The 18392-nt window shown below is 40.3% G+C and overlaps 1 protein-coding gene and 1 long non-coding RNA gene across 3 annotated transcripts in view; one reads left to right on the forward strand and one right to left on the reverse strand.

Moving 5' to 3' along the window:
* The window catches only part of rap1gap2a (RAP1 GTPase activating protein 2a), a 291908-nt gene that overhangs the window by 97127 nt on the left and 176389 nt on the right, over nt 1-18392 (reverse strand). For both annotated transcript variants that reach the window (XM_034167942.1, XM_034167943.1), the window contains exon 3: nt 10521-10605. In XM_034167942.1, coding sequence (XP_034023833.1) covers nt 10521-10605 — 85 coding nt within the window. The remainder of the gene's footprint in view (nt 1-10520; nt 10606-18392) is intronic.
* LOC117508261 lies at nt 1045-7429 on the forward strand. Its single transcript, XR_004560032.1, has 3 exons — nt 1045-1126; nt 1619-1625; nt 7418-7429. It is a non-coding gene; the product is annotated as an uncharacterized LOC117508261 (long non-coding RNA).

An 18392-nucleotide genomic window follows, 5' to 3' on the forward strand; every position in this document is an offset into this window, starting at 1 on the left:
GGAACAGGAAGTGATACAATACCGCAGTGAGAGCCAACCACCAGTAGAGGCAAGCAATCACAGATCATAAAACCTGAACTGTATTAAGCAATGTGCAATTATGAAAATAATTTAATGTCATGATGAAACAAACAATTATGATTGTTATGTACTTCAAAATGTTTGAATGTACGAGGTCTGTTAAAAAACTATCCGACCTTTTTATTTTTTGCAAAAACCATATGGATTTGAATCATGTGTGATTGCATCAGCCAAGCTTGAACCTTTGTGCGCATGCATGAGTTTTTCACGCATGTCGGTTGCGTCATTCACCTGTGAGCAGGCTTTGTGTGAGCAGTGGTCCACCCCCCTCGTCGGATTTTTATTGTGAGTAAAATGTCTGAATGATTTGGAGCTATGCTGCATCAAATTTTTCCAGAAACTGTGAGAGACCTCCAGGTGGACACCATTCGGAAAATTCAGATGGCTTTCAGGGACGATTTTATGGGGATCACACAGATTAAGGAGTGTTACAGCTGGTTTAAAGACCGCCCACAGCGGCTGAGAGCGCGCCGCACTCCGAGCGGCGATCGACAGGCTGAAACGACCAGATCATTTCCAAAGTGAAGGCTGTGTTGATCCGGGACATCGTCTAACTACCACAGAAATGGCAGAAGACGTGGACATCAGCACTTTTTCAGCACATTCTACTGTTACAGGAGTTTTTGTCATGGAAAGAGGAGCGGAGGAATTTGCGTGTCGGGATGGAGCCGCATGGCGCAAAGCAACGCCGTGATGAAGCCTCACAGGACATCTTCTGGCATGTCCAGTTCATCCACAGTTTCTCGGATAGTCACACGACTGAAAAGCCACCGAAAGCCGTCTGAAAGCCATGTGAAAGCCGTCCTGTGAGACCAACAGGCGAATGACGCAACCAACAGGCGTGAAAAAACTCATGCATGCACACGAAGGTTCAAGCTTGGCTGATGCAATCACACGTGATTCAAATCCATATGGTTTTTGCAAAAAAATAAGGTTGGATAGTTTTCTAACAGACCTTGTACATCATTCACATACCGATTATTATATCGATTAGCTTATTGTTATGTTTACTCTTCATGCTGGTAACTGTGCACAAGTGACAAGTGTGAAAAGTGCTGGTGCGTGTTGCAATCCAAAGCGAGAGCAGAGATTGTAACACACAAGACAAGTTCTCCTCAAACAGGTGATTTTAGGCTCTGGCTGTTGGCATCACTTACTTTGATATTAATTGTATGAATGTTATAGAATTTAGAATAGAATACAATGCCCTTTATTGTCGTTATACAAAATGTGCAATGAGACTGGAGAGAGCTTCTTTTTCAGTGCAAACAGGCAATGTACCCCCCCGCAAAAAAAAAGTATAAATAAAATCCTACAGGACAGTGCAATGAAAATCTCTATAAATATAATGGCCCCTTCACACATAGTACGAATGCGGTCGAATTGGGCACGAAACAGGAAACGTATGCAATTCGTGTAAAATCGGTGCTCCCTGTAACGGCACGTTGTCGCTGCAAATCAGAGCTGCCTCTAATGCCTCGTACACCTGTTGCTACAACTACCTAACGCCGCTCACTTGGCAATCATCATATAACAGACACATAGTGATACATGAGGGGGTGTGTCTGCTGACAGCAGCTGCTGTTGAGATCTCTGGTTTTGGATGTGATGGCTGGGGAACACGTACTGTGTGTGGACAGATATGAATTGTCCACTGCGATGTGTGTGTTATCTGCTTGCTGTCCTCACGTGGACATACATAAAAACATACATCGTTGTTGCGACAGGCTGCAGCGAGCAAGTGCATAGTGTGATCAATGACAGGCTGTCCCAGGTGAAATGGACGGTCAGATCATAACATGCAGTGGGCGATCTGAATGTCATGTCATCCACATGAGCTCTGTTCCACATGACAATGTCTGTCCTGTGGCGTGCCATCGACAGGACACGTGTGTTGGGCTGGACACACGGGCAGGGCCAGTAGATGTGGACATGATAAAAGAGCACTGCGTCATTCATGTCATTTCATTACTGTATGTCTGTGACCATGGGTCATCTACAGAGGAACAGATGGTTCATACTTGTATTGTTTGCTCGATAAGAGGGATTCAATAAAATGTGGTGGGTTTTTTTATGGAGTGTGGTTTAATTTTTAATACGTTTAGCTCCTTGTTGATTTTTTATAGGTGCACTTTAGGAGCTTGCTTCAGTACTTAGGATGCTTTGTGAATACACGCCCAGATCTTCAGGGTCCTGGTGCCAACCAATAACTTCAGGCAATGACTCGTATTTTTTACAAGGTCTTTTTTCAGAAGCCTTGAATACTGCTGGAATCGCTTTGCATCAAATTAGCAGTTACATAAGGAAACTCAGTTAAAGCTGAACTGATCTGCATCTGGATATGGATCTAGTAACTTACATTACAAGGGAACGTCAGCTATATCAACACAGCCATGAACCTCAGTGCTGAGTTCCACAGCAATTACAACAGGCCAAAGCAACACCCAGGAACAACCTATTATGAAAAATTTGTAGCAAAATGTAAAAAGAGGTAGTGCACAAAAATTGTATCTATCTATCTATCTATATGTGTGTGCGCGCATACACACACACACACACACACACACACAGCTTGTAAAATAATTATTGAACACGTCATCATTCTTCTCAGTAAATATATTTCTAAAGAAGCAGTTGACATGAAATTTTCACCAGATGTCGTTAATAACTCAAGTAATCCATAGATGCAAAGAAACCAAAACAAGTAAGTACAGAAATTAAGTTATGTGTAATAAAATGGAATGACAGGGAAAAATATTGAACACTGACTGAAATGTATTAAATACATCGTACAAAAGCCTTTGTTGGTCATGAAAGCTTCAAGATGCCTCCTGTATGGAGAAACTAGTCACCTGCATTGCTTAGGTGTGATTTTGTCCCATTGTTCCACACAAACAAACAGTCTTCAAATCTTGAAGGTTCCATGGACCTCTTCTATGAAATCTAATCTTTAGTTCTTTCCATAGGTCTTCTGTTGGATTTAAGTCAGGTGATTGGCTGGACCATTCAAGCAACTTTATTTTCATTCTCTGAAACCAATTGAGAATTTCTTTGGGTGTGTGTTTGGAATCACTGTCTTGCTGAAATGTCCACCCTCATTTCAGCATCATCCTGGTAGACGGCAGCACATTTTTATCAAAAATGTCTTGGTACATTTTGCTATTCATCCTATCCCTCAATTAAAATAATTGAGGGTTCAGTTATGGTGAAATGATGTAATTTCCACTTTCAAAGTATGGCCACAACAGTGCTCACTGCAACATTCTGTAAATCCTTCTGTAACCAATGGCATCAGTATGTTTTGCAACAGTAAGGTTGTGAAGATCTTGAGAGCAGGGTGCTAGCTAGAACCATTTTAATGCCGGGTAAATTATGTGATTGTGGCTTATTGCCGGCGGTGTAGCTGTAGGATTTTAAACCTCTAAAATGTTATTGGCAAGCCCTATTTTAACCAATTCTGAGTGGTTTTAGATGCACTGAAAGCAAGAATAATAGACCAAAAAAAAAAAAATTATAGATGTTGTAATATTTGTAATACCAAAGTCCTTTTAAAAAATGTTTGTCAATGTCTAAGTTAATAAAATAAATAATGTTGAAAAGGTTAAGACACAATATTTGGTTGGCATATTGCATTTGCTCTCTTCTTTCATCCAGTGAAGCACGCAGCGTTTTTCTGTCATGACAGTTTTTTCCAACATGTTTGAGTAGGATTGCAATACTTAAAAAAACAACAAAAACAATATAACCACGAATTGACTTGTTTGAACAAGAGCTGATGCTCCTCTCCTTCCTCCTCCCCTCTCTCTCGTGCACGCTCTGTCCTGCCCCCCGCTCTCACTGTCAATGTGTTTTTCTTCCAAGCTTTTTGGAAATGGGAACTTTTAAACTAAAATAAACCATAAAGTTCTGAATGTATCAGCATCTATGCATACTGACAAAGTGTTTTTCCTTTAAGTCAGAGTGGAGAGAGATGCACAGCATCTCTGCTCTGATCTGCTTTCAGCACTGAAAGCAGCTGACTGCTGAGCTCTGCTGTTTGCGGCTGAGATATGAAGAAAATGAGAAATATATTTTTTATTTCTTCAATTATTTGGTCGAAATTGCAAAATAAAACAAAAGTATGACACTACAAGCTTGAAATATGATTGAATTGGTACATTTTTCAGCAACATTTCAGTTCATTTTTTGGAAAATCAGTGATAGGCTGGATAGGAAGTTTCAACCTGAGAGCCAGGAAGAATGCCCACCATAGCTAGAACCCTGCTTGAGAGGGCTCTTTGCTTTTACCCATCATGAGATGCTTCTTGTGTGAAACCTTGGTAATGAGACACCTTTTTATTGGCCAACAGTTGGGACTGAACTAGCTGATATTAATTTGCAGTGACAAAAGACAGGACTACTTTCTAATTTCTGATAGATTTCATCTGATGTCTTGGCTTTCCATGCCTTTTTGCACCTCTCTTTCTTCAGGTGTTCAATACCTTTTTCCTTTGTTAATTCACATTATTACACACAATTTATGGACATCCATGGTTTGATTTCTTTCTATGTGTGAATAACTTGGGTTGTTACTGACATCTGGTAAAAATTTGTTAACAGCACCTTTACAAATATCCAGTTCTCCCATCAGAGGGCCCAGGGTTCTCCACACAAAGTTCTGCCTTGAAGGCGGGGTTGGCTGATGCACGAGCTAGGCCAATAGTAGTGCAATAGTAGGTTGAAGATCTGCAAATCACTGTATTCTGTTTTGATTTACATTCCACACAATGTCCCAACTTCATTGGCATTGGGGTTGTACATTGGAATGCCAATTTAAATAAAATGTCTAATTTAATCACAAATAAAATAATATATCCCAACTATCACAAATGAAAATTTAACTGATTTGTTTGTTATAGCTTTGATGTTTATTTTTGACACTTTTGATAGAAAATTGTGGTCAAGATGCAATCATGTACAGTTCTATTCAGAATAGAGCTGCTGTTTTGGCACCTATTGTATTTCTATTATAGTTTAGACACTCTATACTTCAAACGTTTGGACCACAGAAAGATAATTAAATTGCAATTCCTTTATATAACACATTTAGTTTTCAGTAATGTGAAACAGCCCAAAAGAAAATAAAACCAGAACTGCAACTCTGACCTAAAAACATGATTCTTCCTGTCACAGCAGCCCCCAGGGCCAAGGTTAGTTCAGTAACAATATTTTTAGAGCCTTGTACACTTTGTTAAAAAAAAAGTTCATATGAAGCCAAACAACACTGCAAACAGAAAAGCCAAGTGCAGATACATCAGGCCTACATTCAGGACTCAAACATGATTGCACCAATCCATACCTTGTGTGTGGGTGTGTATATGTGGGGAGCGGGGGGGCTTGCAATTACAGCAACAACAACGGGTATAAATGCTGGACAAATAAATAAATTTCAGACACCAAAATTGGTGTCTGAAATTTGAGTTTTTGAAAAAGGGTGAAATATAAATTGGAGAATACAGTAATACATTTTTAAATAGCTCTAATATTACATAGATATGATTTTAAACTTATCACTAAAATGAAACTAACTATGCTGTGACATTTGGGGAAAGAATCAGACCAAGGTTCAGATGATGGGTCAATCTGGATCAAAGGGCAGCTCTAAGAGTAATGATCAGGATCACAGTTCAGCAAGCAGCATGAAAGGTTAGCTATCAGGATCAAAGGACAATGCTTACCATCAAATGCCAGCAATCCAGATCAAAAGACAATGCTTAAGCCCCCGTCACACATATCAAGAATGTGCTGGAGCCGACACAGCAAATATTGCCAAAATCTGACAGTCAGGAGGAAAAGAGGTGTGGCCAGCTCTGTCAGGACGCAGACAGACTGCCTTGTCCACATCTGTCAGATCGCATCCAAATTGTATGTAGACGGCACAGACTGCTGTCAGATGGCCATAAAGGGTGCTGAAGACTGCTCGATCTCCAAATTTCTGGATGGCAGGCACAGACCAGAGCACTATGTTCCTCCCTTTGCACAGGACCTGTACTGAACATCAAAGAACTACCAATGTATCCGTGTGTCACCCACTCCCATTCAATCACTTCATCACTCGTCCTCTTTTCCCCAGGCTCACTGACTTCATGCGCGTGTGTGTGCGTAAAAGTGCTGACATGAGGAAATGACAGCTCAGTGTATGTGTTTTCATAATAAGCCGCTACTTGTGCGCACACACGTGCGCAGCATGTGCTCAGCTGTCAGTGGACAGTTTTACTGCCAGCTAAACTTCGCTGCATGTGCCCGCACATGCACGTGCGGGCACACACAGCGAACCTTTACTGACAGTCAAAGGAAACCTTTGCTTAAAGTTTGCAGTAAGCTTTCCCACTATATTTGTGGTAGCAAACTTTATCCCCCCCCCACAACGCAACTCTACATGATTTCTTGTTGGATTATCACATGGGATTTATGTTTGGCGGCATTGTTTCCAGCATTCCACCACAGGCTGCAGGTCCTGGCTCCTGGCTCACTGCGCTGTGAAATGCTCTTGGTGGTGAGATTCATGTTTCATGTGTTGTCATGGCGAAACAGTTCCATGTCATATGTCCAACAGAATTAAATGTGATGAAGCAATAATTTGTTTATTACAGCAGTGAGATCTGTTCAGCTCTGAGCTCTGATGTGATGTGTGACAGCGTGCGCAACTGCCCGCCAGCCACCATGGTGTCGCAGATCTGATGGGCACAATATTTCACATTATTTATTCCATGGGGAGGAATATTATCTGTACTGTAAAGACTACTGTGGATATAACAGCCTGTCCAGATCTGCAGCGCCGTGAGCTGACCCCCAGTGGACACGGTGCTTTTGGTTTGTACATGCTGTGTTCACATCGCCTGCACATTGATGGCTGTGTGCCACATACATATCAATGATCAATGGTCATTAGAGGTGGAGGTGGTCATTATAAGTGGCATGTGCAGGTCATACCACAGGCTTTGCCATGCCCGATCCATCTCGAGGTTCCCTCATACGCGCTCAAATCGTTTTGAATCCTGTTTATGCCACTTTCAGAATATGTAAATTGCAGTCAGATGGCACTCAGATCACTGTCAGATAGGTGTCCCATCTCGACCTTGCCCAGAGAGTTTTGAACATGTGATTCACACTCGGGGCCACCACCCAATTTTGACCAACTGTGTGGACATCCGCAGATGAATGTTTTGGAACTTTATCAGGAGCTGCTAACTTGTAACTATTAAGTAATGTAACTAATAAGGGAACTACTAATCCAACTGGGTTACTCTTAAGCAGTGGTGGGCACAGATAACCAAAACATTAACTTCGAAAACAGACAATCAGATAACTTAAAAGTTATCTTTGATAAAGATAAACCAATAAACTACCCACAAATGTATCGGAAGTTACAGATAACGATAAATTTCAGTATTGTCTCCGGTACACTTGTAACTACTAACAAGCTGATTTTGAGTTTTAACACCACGATCGCTTCTGGAAGCATCAAAAGCGACAACAGACCCAAACAATGAGTCAGTACTTCTGTCTGAGCATCCTGCCCCCTGCTGGAAGCTCCTGTTTACTACATGGTTTCCAGCACAGACACAAGCTGAGAGGAGCTATGAAGCTCAACTCTCTACTCAATCACAATGCTTCCGACAGGCGGAGGTCTTGGAAAATAAAGCAATGCTGAGTTATGGTTTGGTGTATAAATAAAATGAATACTGATAGAATAACTGTCAATTCTGTCATTTGTACAAAGTTAAACTATAACATATATCTTTTAATGTTGAATAATGCACTAATTCTGAAGTTTTGTAACAAACAGACAGATCACAAAGGATTCTGGGCAAAATGTGCCTCAGCTAACACTGATTGGTTGACTCATACATTATGTAAACCAACACAATGTGATGTGTCGGGTGTTGGTGTTTACAGATAAATGTGCTTTTGTAAAATATTCAATTTTTTTTATTTGTAAAAAAAGGCATTTTCAAAAAAAAAAAAAAAAGCCAAGTTGTAATTAGATAACTGTCTGCTATAACTTGTGTCAAAATAAATAATAGAACACTGCCATGAACTACTGGTGCCAGACGTTCGTACTTAAGATGGGTTTACACTGTGCGAGTTTTGGCCCTTTTTCAGCTGATTTTTCATTCGTGCGAGAATTTTTTGGATTGCGCCGAGTTTCAGGTTAATCGTGCGTCCTGCATCGTTTAGTGTACATGGAGTAATGAGAACGAGCTGTGTTTAATATCTTACGACCACCTCCTGATCGGCGATTGTATGGTCGAATGAAAATCAAACCTGTTTGATATTCTGGTCGGCCATCGTGAGGGTATCCCGCTGCTGAAGCGCTACAAGCATCCAACCTCTCGCACTGTGCATGTGCAAACACCGCAGACCTGTCTTGTAATGTGTCTTTGTTGTTGTTTTGTTTTTAAACTTTGATGTCTCCCATCGAGAGTTTTTGTAAATTAAGTTTGGAAAAAAAGCTTCTGTTTACATTTTGCTTCTGGAAACACGAGTCCGACGTGTGGTTTTTGAATGTACAATGTGTGTGAGAACATAAATCGGGCGCTCTGAACTTTTACACCGTGCGGTTCTGTGGTACAGTTTGGAACCGAGTACAGTGATTGAAAATATCACACAGTGTCTGCCCAGCTTCAGTTTGACTACTGCCATGAACACTACTGGCCAGTAGATGGCAGTAGAGACCATGAAAACTTGCCAAAACAAAATTCCAGATAATCCGTGTCTGCTACATTTAAGATGCGTGGAATTTAACGAACGCAAACACAATAACAACATCTATAAACCCAGAGAATATATTCACAATCGTTTTAGGCACTAGAGTTTAATGCTGTTGTCCATGGAGCCTGATCAGAGTGTCTGAAATGCATTTGTCCTGTCATGAACGTACTGAGATTACCCTATCCTACCCATAATGCACTGCTGGGTACAGCATGTCCACACTAAAACCTTAAAAATTAGCGCATTACTTTAAAACTAAAACATATATCTCATATTTTCACTTTATAAAACTTCAGATGTGACAGCAATTTTAAATAACTTGTCCAAAATTAGTTTGGTTAAAATTTGAACCATAAATTAAAAATGTATGCCTCTGGATGACTTGGGTGCATTTGCCAGCATATCAATATGGAGTTAAGAAAAATTAGTTTTTTGTGTGTATGACCAGTTGTCCATTGCCTACAGAGGATAGAGTGGTTTCTCCTAGAAGCAGCTCTCTTCTGTTTGCAGAGGATAGAACTATACACCTGTTATGAAACATTTAACAGGTAGGTGCTCAACTGATTTTAAATTTTAAAAACGTTTGTCGCTATTCAGCTTTGTTTACCACGTTAACGGTCTAAAAATTATTGGATGGAAATTTATCGGAAGATAATTAGTCCGATAATAGTTTTTAAAGTTATCTGAAAAGATAATCCGATAATGAAAACATTATGTTCGATAATTATCAGTTATCGGATTATCGGAACTGTGCCCACCACTGCTCTTAAGATTGAGTAATCAGCAAAGTAACTGTTACTTTCCTGAGTACTCAATCTTAAAAATAACCAAGTTAGATTGTACATTCAGCAGATGCCAACAAGTTGTTTTCAGCTGCAAATGAAGTAGCTGTAGAAAGTAACTGTAAAACATAAGTGTTTAAACTGACTTTTCAAAGTTACTGTGGCAACACTGAAGATAACTGACCAGTAAAAGAGACCAGGATCACAAGTAAGCAATCAGAAACAAAGGTAGGCAATCAGGATCAAAGTCACAATCAGGATAAAAGGTGTGAATCCCATAAGTGTTTATTCATAGGTGTACTGTGGTCCATATCCAGATCATGACCCAGATTAGGTGGTCAAAAATGTATTTTCAAACCAGGGTGGTACACTAGAGTGGATAGAGTGGACTGAGTGCTGGAATTTGCTTTGGGGCTTAAATTAAAAGAGAATGTTGGGCCTTGGTGAAGGTATGCACTGTAGTTTGCGTGGCCATCACATTATTAATAAAGTCTTATATTAACAATATAATACAAGATAATGAAATACTAAATTGCAAAGATGGTCCTCCTGTGCAGTCAGGCGCATTGCATGGCAGGACTCTGACATCAGCGTGTGTCTGTGTGTGCATGCGCGTGTGAATCTAATATCATTACAAAGCACTCTGAGCATCTACAGATTTAAAAGCGCAATATAAATGCAGTTAATTTTCCTTTTATATTCATGTTCAATCGACTTATTGTCACATTTCATCACTACTTTTGAACTGCTTCACTTGCTAAAGTACTCTCCCAAAAATCTAAATCATCTGATTTTGCAATATTCTAAAAGTATAACAATGGGAAAAACCATGTAAGGGAAGAAGCAAGAAATTCACGTTCTGTCAAAAGTATGATGGCGTACCACATATTGTGTGTGTCCTACCTTCATGGTGGCTGGTGCAGTGTGGGGCGGCGAAGGCGGACATTCTCCCAAAGGGACGGTGGAGATGTTCAGTAGGTCTTGTTTCCTGGACAGCAAAAGCTCAGATGAGAAGGAAATATAATGACATTAAAGTTCAGCAAAGATTGAAATACTTGACAGGTAAAGTCTACGTCAGCTGACCTGGATACCCGCGGAATTCAACACACTGTGCAACAGTGCCAAGAGAAAAATTTAGCAGGACTGAAAAAGTGCACTGCAGAAAACTGCAGTACTACAGTTTTCCGAGTGTCCACAACCATAAAAGTGGCTCACACTGCAAAACCAATGGAATACTGTGCCACAGATTTCCATGCATCTACGATGCAGGAACAAAAGGCTCACTGTCCCCCCCCACACCCACTACCACCATCCCATGACATATGTTTAAAAAAGGAGGGAGAGTAGAAGAAGATGAAATAGCAATTTACAGATGCTGAAGTGGGGAGGATTAAAATCAAGATTTGGCAGATGGACAAAAAATTAAATTCAGGTGCTGTAAGCATTTGCAAATGTATATTATAATAGCCAAGTGGCCTCTGTGTGCGTGCTTGTGTGTGTGCACGCGCGTGAATGGGTTCGATCACACAAAAACCGGGGAGATCTGACATTTGCCGTTTAGTATGCTTATGTATTTTGGGTCAAGGATGAACGCTTCAAAAATGAAAAGTTGATGGAACAAATATTTTTTGGAGAAACTTTAACCAATAAACAATGGATATTGTACTGTAAAGCGCCATGGGAGTTTGAGGTTTAAATTTTGTTCTTGTGGTCCATGTTAGTTTAACGGTGTTGTTAGTGTTATTGATTTATTGTGATTTTGTTATTCAATTGATTTAGTCACTTAAGTTATGTTGCCGTTACCATGAGTGAGTTGCCTCTTGTTGCTGACACCATTAGTGAAATATGTGTTGTGTTTGATCTTCACCCTGTTTGTGTCTCAAATTAGAAGCACGTGCATATGATAAAGACAAACAGCTGTGCGTGCATGAATGTGTGTGAGCGATCAGGGACAAAGAAAGCATATGAAAATGGCTGCGCACCAACGCTCCCCAAACAACCTGATGGAGCTTGAGAGGTGCTGCAAAGAGGAATGAAGAAAACTGCCCAAAGATAGGTGCACCAAGCTTGCAGCATCATATTCAAGAAGACTTGAGGCTGTAATTGCTGCAAAAGATGCATCAACAAAGTATTGTGTGAATACTTATGTGATTTCTTATTTTTTTTATTTTTAATAAAATCTGAGGGTTGTGAGTAGAATTTTGAGGGAAAAAATTAATTTAGTCCATTTTGGAATAAGGCTGTAATATAACAAAATGTGGACAACTGCTGTGAATACTTTCCAAATGCACTGTATACTAGTTGTCACTGTAAGCATGGTGGTTCTTCTTTGCAGTGGAGACAACTCTGAAGGCCATGCAACGGGTTCTTCAGGTACCCATTCTTGAAATCTAGGGAGCAGATCAAGTTCCAGCAATGGAAATTGGCCTGGTAAGAAGGTTCAGCCTAGATGCTGCCAGTCCTGCCCATGCTCCACCCCTTTACCCATTTATGGGTTGGCTTATGTGGAGTCAGTCTCTGCCAAGGTTTTTGCATCTAGAGCAACCCCAGTTGTGCTTCAGAATTGGTCTTCAAAAAACCTGAGTGACATCATGGAGGGTTTGTCCATTATTTTCACTGTATGGATTTACTACAAATGTAATGTAAAACAAAAACCCAGACAGAGCAAATAAAACGTACCAGCTGTCTATTTCTTTAACAAAAAAGTAATCAAATTGACATAATCAAATGTTGAATATATGGACTTCAACATTTCCGACTGAGTCAGACAGCAGCGACCTATCAGATGATGAGCCGTTTTAAAATGCTCTCACGGCTGTCCAGATATCAAGTTCTTCTTTTTACACTGTCCTGCTGCATGTTTACACCAGCTATTTTAGCTGCCAATCAAAGAAAAGTCATTATCTTGGCTTTCTCAAAAAAGTCCAGTTCTCTTCTACACTGAGTTCAGATGTGACTCTTGCAGCAGCATGAATGTTGGCTGTATATTAGTAGTAATATATTATTTCTATGAAGTCTCATCTCTTTATAGATATAGAGGACCTCTTCTTTACTACATATATCTTTAATTGGGAGGATATCAGAGACACAGATTTAATGTCTGTGAGATATAATGTCCCTGTAAGTAGTAAAACTTGTAATCCAGGTGAGAAACCATTTATGTAATCTGAATGTGATGCTAGATTTGTTCAAGAAAAGTTTGCAGAGACACATGAGAACTCACACAGAAAAGAAAACATGCATATGCTTAACAAGTCAAATATTTTACAACAAGGAGGATTTGAATGAACACATGAGAAGTCATTAAAAAAGAGAAACCATTTAGCTGCCCTCTGTGCGGCACAAGATTTGGTCACAAGAAAAGTCTGTCAAGACACATCAAAGCTCACTCAGAAGAGAAACTATTCAGCTGCTCAGACCGTAGCAAAAAAATGTGGTTGCAAATCCCATCTGATGAGACACGCAATGATTCATATGAGGCATAAATATTTCACTGAACAGCTGTGGAAGAATTTACGAGGAAGTGGCAATATATACAACAAGTATTCAAACATGGGCTTTTACAGATTATTATATGATGTCAAGTTTTTAAAAGAGGAAAAATTCAGCCTTCTTTACATATAAATTTGAAACAGTATTCTTAAAGTGAGAACAAATCTTTATAACATAATTTAGGTGAAACAGAACTCTAAGGCCATTGGAGGGTCCAGCAGTCCCTGATTTATCCTTTAAGGATTCCTCTTGACTTTTGCAAATACATCTGTTTGATGTATCTGTTCTGACAGTGCATGCAGATATTCTGCTGAATTGAGAACAAAAGCAATCAGAGATTTCTGTTGTCCGTCAATCTGGATCACCTTCGAAATGCAGTGGAGTTTTCCATGCCCTAATATGTGTCGGTGTTGAAAATTTTCTCAAAATCTGTGCAGTAATTTTGACATAATCCTGCTAACAGTAATCCTTCAAAGCCTAAAGTGAAACTTATTCCAGAATCCGGATCACCTCCACAATTTAATGGAGTCTTCCTGTGGTGAAAATTTCGTCAAAATCAGTGCAGTAGTTTTGACGCAGTCTTGCTGACAGACAGATACATAAATAAGTAAATAAACAGCAATGATTTTATTACTGGAGCCTATCCTAGCAGTCATAGGGCATGAGGCATGGCACACCCTGAACAGGATGGTAGTCTATCACAGAGCCACATATAGAGAAACAAACACATCTTACGCACAGTCAATTTAAAGTTTCTAACTCGCCTACCCTGCATGTCTTTGCATCTGGAGGAAACCTATGCAAACGTGGGGAGAGGATGTGGGCTCCACACGGAGGGGCCATGGGTAGGACGCGATCCTACGACACTCTTGCTGCGGGGCAACAGTGCTGACCACTGAGCCACTGTGCTCTGATGGCATAATGGTTATCAACCTGATGAGTTAAACCTGGCTTTCTGCTTCAGGCTTTCTATTTTGCCCCAAAAAGTCTTATTTGAGTCTTTGGCTAAAATGGACCAGTCTGAATTTCAGCCAGAGGTAGACAACAAACATGTTGATTATATAAATCCGTTTGTTCCATTTGTTATTTTACTTGTTAATTCTTGCCCACATTCAGAGCTCTTAAACTTTAAATCTGGTACAGCAGAGTCAACGAAATTATACTTAAGAATTGCATTTAGGTCTGATTTAGTCTAGATGTCAGGGGAGGTGATGGTCTAGTGGTTAAAGCCTTGGGCTTGAGACCAGAAGATCCTCGGTTCAAATCCTAGCCTGAAATCACTAAGGGCCCTTGGGAAAGGTCCTTAATCCCCTAGTTACTCCCAGTGTGTAGTGAGTACCTTTTATGGCAGCACCCTCACATCAGGGTGAATGTGAGGCATTATTTGTAAAGCGCTTTGAGCGTGTGATGCAGACGGAAAAGCGCTTTATAAATGCAGTTAATTTACATTTAATGACTTACAATTCTGTATTTACACTGATGCAGCTGAATGCTCCAATCTAAAATGATCTTTTTGTTTTCGGTGGTTGGAATCCACCTTAATACAGTTTTACTCTTACCTTCAGCTCTAGAGCATCAATACAACTAAATACTTAACACACTGAACAAAAAAAGAAATCCTGGTTCAATACCTTCGGTTTGTAATACGCAGATCAGGTTTGTCCAAATTAAGAAGTTGGTGTAAATATCACTTGCTAATTTAATTTGGATCAACTGAATTAATTTGTATTACTAACTGAAGTACTTTATTTGGTTGGTCAAATAATATTCTTTTCTTCAGTGTAATAGGCAGACAGGATTTTAGCTTGCATGTTAAACATGCTCACATTTTTTGTGCTACTGTTTGTACAACTCCTCACTCAGGGGGAGGAGGAGTCACAGGAAGACAGAGGATGGGAATGAGAGGAACAGTAGTAGCCAGTAAAAGACTATTGATCAGTACGTCTGGTATTTATATTATATAAATGCAAACTGTTTTTACTTTCACTTTTGACACTGTGTGCTTCTTACTCTGTGTGCTGCCGGAACCTCAGTTTCCCTGAGGGAGTCTTCCCAAGGGATCAATACAGTTCTGTCTAATGGAATCTAATGCTAGCGAAGAAAGTTCTGGAAACAAAATCCTTTGGATTTTTTAATTTTTTGTTGTTGTGAGTTACCACTGTGGCGACTCAGAGGGGAAAAGAGGCATAAAAGTGACTGTTAAAGTTAACTCCCATCATGCTCCAAAGGTGAGGAAATTATTGACAAAGGTAATTTAACAAATGTCTATAGCTGCCTCCTATGTAGAGCAGAATATCAAAATAAAGCATTGGGCTCTATTGTGTGACCTGAGATTAGCAAAACTGTACTGGATTATCTTTCAAGCAATCCAGAAGGAGAAAGATAGACAATAGACACCTTCCATTCTGACTTTTCACAGTAAAAGCCCTAGACATTGGACACTTTAACTTGGAACATATTTTCAAGTACTCAGTAAAATACTTTACACCACAGAAGAATGAAACCATAGTTTGCTTTTATTTACATGATTTTAATAAGTTACAAGGCAAGCTAACTTATTTTGTTCAGGCAGAGGAAACATTTTTGCGCAACTAAATGTTTCAATTGTGTTAATGTTTCTGTTAAACTGTATTCTAAAATCTAAAAGCAAAAAACATGAACCCTCTGGTTTCTTCAGGTTTCAGTCATTATTAGGACACTCAGACTGGCAGCATTATTAAATTATGTATACTGTGAAAAAATATTCATATTGATCAATATGAAAAAAAAAAATCAGTTTTAGCCATGTTGTCCAGACCTACTCTATATATACCTTCCAGTTTAAAGCCATCTACAAAATCAAAGCGGTGCTGCAGAAAGATGTTATTCTTCTTCGCTGTCTTTTTTTTTTTTTTGCTGGATGCTATTCTGGTGCATTACTGTCTCTCAGGTTTCAGACTGAATTGCACACTGAAATGGAATTTAGGTTTACACACCAAAAAACATATGTGAACATATTTTACAATAATGGGGCATCCCTTAGGTTGATCAATCAGATTCCCGGGGTGGCCCCTGCCCCCAAATGCCACTCTCTGGGTCTGCCCATGAGCAGGGATGGTCTGTCCACTCAGAGTGAAGCACTAATCTCCATCTCTTTAGATTTAGAGCACGGATGTGCAGCCTGACTGAATGAAGTGTCAAAACTAGTATTTTGACTGAACGGCTAACATGTTCAAACCAAGGAACACAAATGACTTCACTCACACCAAACCTGAATTCAAATCCTTTTCAGCCACATTCATTCTCAAGTGCAGATGCTCATTTTTTTTTCCTCACAGGCTCAGCATTACACACAATGCACCACTGTGTCCCTGTGTGCACGATAAACTGCAGCATTTCACCTTCCACTAAAGACTGGACACTGTCCGGTTGATAAAAGAGAAGAGCTCAAAGCAGAGTGCTGAATGGAGATCATTGTTGTTTGTCTTTGTTCTCGTCAGTCTGAGGTAAGGACAATTTTCTGACCGCTGACCTGTGAAAAAGAAAAGCTTGTTCAGGCGACTGTCCCTGGGGCAGATCCTTTCTGTGCATCTCTAACGCTGCTCTTTGAGCACAAGGACGACGTCCATCCTGCTGCACGCCCGCTAACACCTACACACACTGAGGCACCATTTGCAGAGGAGGAGCTGTTGTCCTTGCTGCCTAGCCTGCGTCTGCAGTAATAAAACCACTACGTCATGTTTCCCAGGAAGGGAGGGATGGTGTGCAACGCTGACCGGAGGAAGAGAGCAAAGAAAACTTCATGAAGAATATGTCACTGAGCAGGAAAGTCCACAGAGGGAGCTGACAAAAATTTAGAATTAGAAACTGTTCTTGGCCACAGTTTAGCGTCACGTACTAATGACAGCTATCATTAATCAACGGCCACGTGTAGACCCCGTCTCATCACCCCACTCACTGGGATGCCATTTTGTAAGCAGTTGGGCATCATTTTGTCTTTATTAGTATTTGCAGATTGAGTCATGATTGTTGTGTTTGCTCGTGAATGCACCCGCACATCACTGTAACAACCTCGTGGCTCTATCAGCTCTTCCTAGACCTCTCTCCCCATCTCAAAGACAGAGGACCCAGAAAAAATGAATGTCATTGCTGAAACACAATGTCCTCTACAAGTTCAACTTTCTCACCACATAAAGCTACACCTCTGATGGCAAGGTCCAAAAAGTCATTGAAAGCCTGGATCCTAGTCTTCAATTTCATTTTATTTATATAGCGCCAAATCACAATAAAGTTGCCTCAAGGTGCTTCACACAAGTAAGGTCTAATCTTACCAACCCCTAGACCAAGCACACAGGTGACGGTGGTAAGGAAAAACTCCATCTGATGATTTGAGGAAGAAACCTCAAGTAGACCAGGCCCTCTGCTTGGGCCATGCTACCGACACAGTTGACAATACAAATATACAAGAAATTTTGGGAGTACAAGATGGGAAGCTTGCAGAAGACGACACCCACTTCCACATCTGGATGGAGCCGCACCTCGAACAGAGAGAAAAAACAGAATCAGGTGGCAGAAAGACAACAAATAAAGTGTGATTTGTCAGCATTACGCAAAAAAACCCCCCCCCCAAAAAAACAGAAGAAATACTAAGTCTTGATGCAACAAAGATGATTTCTGGTTTCCACAACTCTTTCCAACACCCAGTCCATGCATTTGTTTTACAGCGTAGGACCCAGAACCCGTACCTGGTTCTTACAGCAGCTTTAACTGTGGAAAAGGAAAAGTCAGAGATTCAGCTTCTGCTCTCACAGTACCTGTGTGTAGGCAGCTTATGACAGGGGATGATGCAAATTATCAAGTCACGCCCACTAACAATCAAAGATCTGAAGTTATTTTTCTATATATTGGCATAGGGCTGTAAATTTGACCTTGACCTCTGAACTAATCAAAACTGCTGCTGGCCATTGAGAAGACACTGGCCAAGTCCCTGGAAAAGATGCCTACTTGGAACGATTGGGTCACAGACCATTTTCTTGAAAAGGAACGGAGGGCAGAATTTACGTATAAATAAACTGACAAATTTTATGATGTAAGCCAACAATGAGATTCCCCTCTTTTAAAGTTCAGCAGCCACCACTGCTCCAGACCCACTCCTCCGCAGTACCTAATCCTCATAGCTATTAAATTTCTTTTAGCGTTGACAGGAACATTTACCCCCTCCAGGGCTAAAATAAAGAGTTCCATCTGTTGTTCAGTAATCCGTCAGCCTGTTAGATGACGTCTGCTGCCACCTCGAAGATCACT

Source organism: Thalassophryne amazonica, chromosome 4 (genome assembly GCF_902500255.1).
Source record: "Thalassophryne amazonica chromosome 4, fThaAma1.1, whole genome shotgun sequence".
NCBI lineage: Eukaryota > Metazoa > Chordata > Actinopteri > Batrachoidiformes > Batrachoididae > Thalassophryne > Thalassophryne amazonica.